This window comes from Arvicola amphibius, chromosome 11, assembly GCF_903992535.2.
Source record: "Arvicola amphibius chromosome 11, mArvAmp1.2, whole genome shotgun sequence".
NCBI classification, from domain to species: domain Eukaryota; kingdom Metazoa; phylum Chordata; class Mammalia; order Rodentia; family Cricetidae; genus Arvicola; species Arvicola amphibius.
The window spans coordinates 73253872-73262472 of NC_052057.2; the positions used below are offsets into that span (position 1 = coordinate 73253872).

General features: G+C 46.7%; 1 protein-coding gene across 2 annotated transcripts in view; it reads right to left on the reverse strand.

Annotated features, from left to right (window-relative positions):
- Prex2 (phosphatidylinositol-3,4,5-trisphosphate dependent Rac exchange factor 2) overlaps window positions 1-8049 on the reverse strand; it is a 274501-nt gene extending 266452 nt beyond the window's left edge. The window contains exon 1 of one of the 2 annotated variants that reach the window (XM_038347373.2): window positions 7528-8049. In XM_038347373.2, coding sequence (XP_038203301.1) covers window positions 7528-7644 — 117 coding nt within the window. In that variant the 5' untranslated portion in view covers window positions 7645-8049. The remainder of the gene's footprint in view (window positions 1-7527) is intronic. The other variant, XM_038347374.2, reaches the window with a different exon arrangement.
- Window positions 8050-8601: the final 552 nt, after the last annotated feature.

Consider the following 8601-nt stretch of genomic DNA (forward strand, 5'->3'; position numbering starts at 1 on the left):
AAACCTTCAATACACGACACCCCCACCCACCTACCCATCACCACCACCACCTTACACACCTACCACCCCCACCCACCTCACCCTGCACACATCCCCACCACCTACCTACCCCCCCTGCCACCCACCCTACCCTCACCCTTACTAACTTCCTTCTTCCCTTGACCTCACACAGCATCCAATTCCTTCGTAGAACAAGTCATCCTCTAGTCTCTTAGAAGGCCCTGGCCATCTCAGGACATGGTTTGTAAATTTCTATACCAGGATTTATAGCTAAGTCACTGAACTCCCCGACCCCTGCCCTGGGCAGGCACTCTGCATTACTCCAGGTCTCCCAGGCTGGACTCAGCTGCCCAGTTCCAGCTGCAGACAGAGGAAGCGATTACACACTCCAGAGACAGCCTCCTCACTGTGACCATTGGGAATGGTGCTTCAAAATGCTCTAAAAAGGGTACGGTCTGTGGCAGGAAAGCTTCTAAACTTTTCTTAATGTCCACCTCATCTCCCAGGGCTGCAGAGGCCCTAGCCATGGTTCACCTGCGTGTAGCATTGCCTTCTGCCATGCCTGAGTTTTAGTAACATTTTAGTTAGTTACTATTGTTCACTTTTGTTTCTTTGCTTGTTGACTTTCTTCTCCTTAACTTGATTTAACATCTTTAAAGATTTCCAGATGAAATCATCTCCTTATAGGACTGCTGCGATGTGAATGCAAAATGTCCTCCACAGGCTCGTGACTCCAAACACTGGGTCCCCAACTGGCGGTAAGTCTTTAAAAGGCTGTGGAGCCTTCAGGAGTTGAGGCCCCAGAGAAGGAAAGAGGTGCTCGGGGAAATGCCTTGAGGCTTTGTCATTACACTTCCTGTCCTCTGCCTTCAGTCTGCAGGTGAAATGCAACCAGCAGCCTCCGACTCCAGTCACAATGCTCTTCCCCATATGGACCATATTCCTTCAAACTGAAAGCCCAAACGACCCATCCGCCGCCATCCCTTGAGTTGGGAACTAACAGATTTCTGGCTCTGCGACAGAAAAGTAACTAACATGGTTACTAACCATTCCTCTCTTCCTGTTTACACCAAACGCCAGGAAAAGTTTCCTCAGGTGCCACTATGTCTCCTCTCCACTCATTTTCTCTTTCAGACTTCTCTTCTGCCAACAAGATTCTTCCTTGACACTAGAGAACTCACCACTCACTTACATGCTCCTCTATGTCTATCCCTGTCCCTACCCTTACTTCCATCCCAACTCCTACCCCTTCCTCCCACACCTTTCTTCACCCCCTCTGGGTTCTTTGTTCCAGTCTTCAATGGCCAAAGTCAGCGATGCACCCTACACTTCCTTTGAACAATGGCTCTCAGCTTAAAGTCCAAAATCAAATTTATTTCTTTCTCCCTACGCTTTTCTCGCCCTTGGATTTTACTTTTCAATTCATGGCTCTACCCATCTACCCATGGCACCTGCAGACCCAGCACTGCCCTATGTCCTCCATACGACTCCACATTCCCTTCTTAGTGCACACAGTGGTTTCACCCCAGAATTGTCCTGTTGCTGTTGTGTGCTTGGTTTTTATTTGTTTGCTTTGAGGGTTGTTGTTGTTGTTGTTGTTGTTGTTGTTTGGTTTCTCAAGGCAGAGTTTCTCTGTTTAACAGCCCTGGCTGTCCAGGAACTCACTCTGTAGATCAGGCTAGCCTTGAACTCACAGAGATTCACCTGCCTCTGCCTGCTGAGTGATGGGAATAAAGGCATGTGCCACCACTGCCCCACGTGAGTGCTTGGGCTTTTTGTGGGTTTATTTGCACGGTTTTTTTTGTTGTTGTTTTGCTGCTGTTGTTTGTTAGTTTTTAATCATCTCTGTTCCTTCCATCTTACATCAGACATTGTAGGTTTCTTACTAGAACTAACACAATGGAAAAAGTAGCTATGGATAACCTCTTGTTTCTCAACTCTGTGGGCAGATTCTCTTTCTAAGAAACAAAACTTAACCCTATAGATACTAGATACTATTCTTTTTTAAAATATTTATTTATTTATTATGTATACAATATTCTGTCTGTGTGTATGTCTGCAGGCCAGAAGAGGGCACCAGACCTCATTACAGATGGTTGTGAGCCACCATGTGGTTGCTGGGAATTGAACTCAGAACCTTTGGAAGAGCAGGCAATGCTCTTAACCACTGAGCCATCTCTCCAGCCCCTAGATACTATTCTTATACCAACGGCAGCACTCTATGCTAGGGTACATAGTTGAAACCAACAGTCTAAATGACAACCTCTACATAAAACATAGTCTCTGACTTATTACATGTTTGTTACTGGTGTCATGCCTCCCCAACACACTGTTAGGAGAATCACAAGTACTCAAAGACCCCAGGAGTCAGTTAGGAGTCTCAGCCATGAAGATTATAAAGGAGAACTTTAATCTCAAAGTTTAGGAGCCAAACAGGCCCGGACAGCAGTCCCACCTCAAAGGGAACCCAAATATCTGTCCTGCACGATCTAGACAATGCTATTGTTTCATGTAACCTCTGTGGTTACCGACCAGTGCTCTCCCTCAGCAAACAGTACCAACTTAACTAAACTACTAACCTGTGTCAGATGGAAAGAATTAAGAAGAAGACTCCGCTGTTGGACATGCTTTGAGACTAACACATTGGGGGAAGCAGTAAAGGCGAGAAGGAATCAAATCTACAAATGAAACCCGACCCCTACTCGGTGCCTTGCCATTCTCTGAACGGCTCACCCAGTGTCCCTTCACGGTTGATCTTTAATGCCTATAGTTATCGTAGGACCACTTAAGAATAGAACTTTCCTCCAAATGGACCAACTTATTTCATCTCCACCAAGACCCACAAAGCATGCAAGACTTTTTATCTCCAGTTGCAATGAGAGTGGCAGCATTGCCAAGGTGCCACACCAATGCCACAGCACAATGCTTCTCCTGGGTGCCCCCCTAATCTATCACAGTCCTACTCATCCTTCATTGGCCAGCTCTGCTACCACTAATAGAAAGCTGCCCTTATTCCTAGACTGAGAGTGTCCCTCGCCACCTCTATGACACTTCGCATATGGCTCTAATATTAGGACGCAACACACAACTGCAATTATCTATGCATTCTTCCTTTTTCTTCCAATAAATATGTTTAACTTCTGTTTATATCTCCAGTACCTAACATAAACAGCATTTGTCTTCTCAGGCTATTGTAGGGAGTGGAGGAAGCTCTGAACAAATGTGTATTTTGATGTGGGAAGGCCACATCAAGCACCCGAAGACCAGCTGGCCCATGGGAAATTGGCAAAGTCATTGTCCATATGGCCAGGCTTAAAAGAAATGGCAAAGCTTTTCGGGACTCCCAATATGAGTGTTTACGAAGGATGGATCAGTGTGGGCAAGACTAATAAATATGGCATTCTCCTCCTGGATGGTACTGAAGCCATCTCTCCTCCAGAGACCTCCCACTGAGATGAGATAACCACTCCCCTATGCTTTACCTAATAATGAGGTTCCAGGTTTTGGGGGTGGCTGGGGTAGGAGTAGGAGTCATAGAACCTTCCCTGATCCCAGCTTCACTGTATGTGTGTCACTTCTTCATTCCCTCAGAGTCCTTAGCAAAGGTTCCAGGACCCAGGTTGCACGGGCCAGGCAAGCTGTCCAGATGAAATACTGGATTGGTAGTTTAAACCAAAAAATATTGCCCCACACATCTGAATATGAAAAGTTCTAGATCAGAACCTCTCCTTGGTCTGCAAGCAGCGCCCTCCTCTCCGTGTCCTCCTATGGTCTGGCTTCCGTACATAGGCATGCATCCTAGTGACTCTGTGTGTGCTCAAATCACTTCTTTTGAGACCCAATCCCATGGACCAGGACTTTCCCAACAGCCTCATTTTAACTTGTTTCCTTTTAACACGGGGTTAAGACTTCAACAGATGAATCCAGGGGAGGAAGGAAGATAACTCAGTCCATAACACAGGACTAGGAACAAGGTGTCCAATCAGCACACACTGGCCTGGAAGAGCCAGCGTGGACTCGGAAAGATTGTTTGCAGATGCATTTTCATTCTCCTTTGCTTGCCTGGTCCGTTTGCTTTCATGAGCTCCTACAACTGGCAAAGCTCACATAGGAAGTAAACGAACCCTCTAGGTTCTTTGGGGACGGATCATCTAGATAAAAAATGGCATCCCCAACTGCTTTTGTAAAGGCACAAATAAGAACATGGTGTTGGGGGAAGCCAAGGTAGGCAGCCTCAGGCCATAACCCTCAGATCCCCCTCACTACTCCTGAGCCTCCCCCCCGGCCCCCCGCCGAGCTCCAGAGAGCACCAATGGAAGAAGCTAAGATCTCAAATTGGGTACAAAAAAGCAAATGTTTACTGAGAACTGAAAGGCACCACATAAATGATGGTGACTATTACATGAAATAAGTTTTCTCAGCACCTTACAGATAACTGGGTATAGAGAATAACAGGAATAAGGCCACTGGTGAGCCAGCTCAGCAGGAAAAATAAATCTTGGACAGCCAAGTCTGATGCCTTGAAATAACAGAATTAGATGCCCAAAACCCACATGGCGGAAAGAGACAACCAACTCCTTCAAGTTGTTGTCTGACCCCACAAGAGGACTTAGCAATGGGGACACATGCATACATACACACACAGACACAAAATAAATATATACACATATGATACATACATCCATACGTTAATTTTAAAAAAGCACACCATGCCAGAAGACCCAGAAACATAGAAAGAAGCATAGACAAATAAGACAAGGAAATTTTTTTACTCTGATGGTGACCTATCTTCCTGGCTCTGTGTAATATCAGCAGATGGAACACAAACCACTTAACACAGCCTTCCCCTGAGCCAGATCACAGCCAAATCTGATACACTCTATCTCCTCAGGTACATCACCATTGAGAAATGCTATTATTTCACTTACTTAAATATATACTAGTGAGCACAAAGAAGCCTGAGAATTTGAGGAATAATTGAAGTTACACAAACAGGTCTCACATTTTGGTGTATCAGAGCCTGAACAGGAAACAGGTACCAAAGACATTTATTTCTGGAAGATGCAAAACTCAAAGTCTTTGCCTAATGAGCCCATAGCAAGGCATAGCAGTGCCCTAAAACATGCCAGAAACAATGCCCGCTCACATCTACTTCTCACTGGGATTAGAAATGACACTCCTTGTGGCCTTCATGGGTGTCCCAGTTTATATAATCACTTACATGGTCATCCTGCTGCAATACCACAGGTCCACTGAGAAACAGCTATATAATTTCCAGTACCAGTGGAAAATGAAGTAGGAAGAGCCCCTGTTCAAAACTCAGGGAGGAAAAGGCTAGCAAAGGTGCAGAAATGCAAGACTGGTCCTCTTTCATGGACCTCCGAGGGTCTTGCTCTATTGCTCCATCATCCCAAGTGGAAAGACAAAACTGGTAAGAATTTCAAGACGGTGGAGGCCAGACCTTAAACCAAGTAAGGACCATTCTGAGCACAAAGCCTTAAGTCACAGGGATGTACACATATAAACACGGGTGTGCACAGGACAAATACCTGCAAGCACCCCGTGTCTCCTATGCCATCCCCTTTATCCTGCATCGTGCCATGGACTGAAAAGCTGAAGCAAGCCACACCAACTGTTGCCCACACTGGGACTCTGGACACTGGCTATTAGTTCTATGGAGCCACTTATCTAGACATGGTTTCCAGTGTTTCTAATGAAGCACAAACTTTCATTTCCCAGGCAAAAACAAGAAGGAAAATGCAAGCACATTAGGTCACTTTCTGTCATCTCATCTATACAGAATTAAAAACAAAACATCTTCTCTTTTTACCCGCCTTAAATGCTTTCTTAAATGTACCAGTGATGTCTTGACAAAACAGTCACCAAGTGCAACTCTTTTGTCATATTCTGCCACAAGAGCCCTTACTATTACAAAACTCCAATATGCCATACCAATTCTATAAAACTGGCAGCACATTTCATTTCTTTCTTTTTTGATTTTTTGAGACAGGGCTTCCCTGGGAAGCCCTGGCTGACTCGAAACTCACTCTGTAGACAGACTGGCCTCGAACTTATATTAGCCTGTCTCTGCCTGTCAAGTGCTGGGACTAAGGACCTGTGCCACTATGCCCGGTGAAAACTGACATTTTAAATGAAAATCAACAAGTCAGTTTTTGAGACAGGGCTGAATTCTTGCCTATTTCTGCAACTTAGCATTGGCAGTCTCCCTATTCATCTATTTTCAGAAAGGCTGCCTCTAAAAAATGACTCACTTCAGATCCAAAGACTTAGTTCCCAACAAAGTTTCATGAAAGTCAAATTTGAAGCCACTAAAAGTTAAACCTCCCTAAAACATGCTCTTGTCTGTAATCGCTACATGATCACATACAGTGACCCTACCCATCACCAGCTATCAGGGTATTCTTTAACACGTGTGCCTCCTCAAAGAATGTGCCCCCCCCCCCCAGGCTTGGAGAAACTGAATTTGAGAGGTCAACCTGTGTGTTTTGCATCTTCCGAGACATTGTTCTTTCCTTCCTGACACAGCTGAGTGAATTTCTACACGGTGACTGCAAGCACAAACGTTATAGATTGAACCACTCTCGGGAGGAAGTTCGGTATTTGAAACATTTCCCTCGGAACCTAGGGGTTGTGGAACACAGCTATGAAAGGGGAAGATTTGAGGGTCTGGCAGGGTTTGGGAAGCTAATTCCTTCCTGGAAGGATGCCCTCTCAGGTTATCAGGATGAACAGGACTGACTGTAAATTTTTGTCTTTCTCCCAGTTAGCGAAGAAAATTCCGCCTTTACGTGAAGTCTCAGGAGTTCAGATTCCCAATTTCTCCTCTCCTGTCTGAAACTGAATGAAATGCTTTTGGAACAGAATTTCAGTGACCTGGAAACACCTCCTGCCCAACCTACGAAATCCTGAAGTTGTCAGACACAAAGCAAGTTTTAGGACACGGCTCTCAAGGGGGTCGGTGAGCACAGGGGACCGGGAACCAAGAGTAGGGCAGATTCAAACCAGGAGAAAGGAGATTGTAGGGAGGGAGGACGGGCGCGCACATGTGGCTTTAATATGCAACAGCTGCCAGGGATGGTGACCCCGCTGCTCTTTCTCCTCTACCACCACCCTCAGAATCCAACGTTTCAATGATTATACCTAACGGACTTCACTGCTGTTGATCTAATAACCGAGTCCGGCTTCACCACGTTCAAGGACTTTTTAAACCGTATGTACCTGAAGATAGCAAAAGGCTTAAAAGCTTTAAAAACAAAATATGAGTGGAGAGAAAGGGAGAATAAAGAAAATGATACGATGAAATTAGCCCTGGGAGATGGATCAAGAAAATTGAGCGCAGATGGGACAGGTTAACTTCTCCCACGCGAGTTCTTCATGGCCTTGGCCACTCTGTGCATGTTCAGCCACAAGCCCATCCCTGAGGTCCCCGCGCCACCCATAAGGGTGCCCGTTGCTGGCGCGGACAATGCTCCAGACCTGGTGCCCTGCGTGGGGCCGGTCACTCACCGACACCAGGAACTCCAGCGTGCCCACGTAGTCGCGCTCGGTCTTCTGCAGCTCACTGAGCACGCACACGCGCAGACGAAGCTGCTTGTCCGCGTCCTTGGCACTCTCGTCGCTCATGGTGGCCGGCCGGGCGCGGGGTTGGGGGCAAGTGCGCTGCCCCGCGCCTGCTGCCGCCTCTGCTGCCCGCAAAGTTGCCGCCTCCGCGGAGTCCAAGCGGGACGCGCAGATTCACATGTTGGCCCTAGGCCGGGGCGTGGGCAGAGGAGGCTGTTTGAGCTGCGACACGGGCGCGGGAGGCGTGGGACTCGGAGCAGGACACTCCCGGGAGAGCAGGATCCCGGCCCGGCCCGCCGCTCCGGCCTCAGGCGGCCCCAACCCGAGGGGAGGCGGCTCCGGCAGTCACAGCGGTGACTTGGACATCAATCAAATGCTTCAATCCATGTGACTCCGACCCTTTACCCTTAGCCAAATCTCAGGAAAAAGGAAACACAACCCTGGGGAAGTGTATCGTGCCAGCTAACTAAACACATATACACACACACACACACACACACACACACACACACAGACACACACACACACACGGAACTAATCCGAGGTTCCCAAACCTAGGAGGACACTTTTGAGACAGCTCTGGGGCTGCTCCTGGGAATCCCGCCCATTGTTTAGCTTTAATGTGTTTTGCACCAAGTCTGAAAGCAAAGAAACAAGTCCCGCGGTTACATAACTGCTTGGGAACAAAAACAACCACAGCATTGACCCTCCCGCGTTTGACAAGGAACACATTGATTTTGGGTTTTAGTCAGTCCAAAACAGGTTTGATTTAAAAACAAAAAAAGCGACCAATATTATTTCACAGGTCAGACAAGCTTTTGTCGAGGCTGGAAATGACAATTAAAATGATGCATGAGAAAAGTAGAGGGAAGTGACAGCCCTTATCCATACATTGCCTGCACATAGAATAGGTGTTAGTCCGGTTAAGTACTTTTAAATACCACTGTGTGTCTATATTTTTTCAGTGATTTTAAAAGATAGGCGTGCTGAACGGTCATCAGAAGACTGACAGACGGCAGG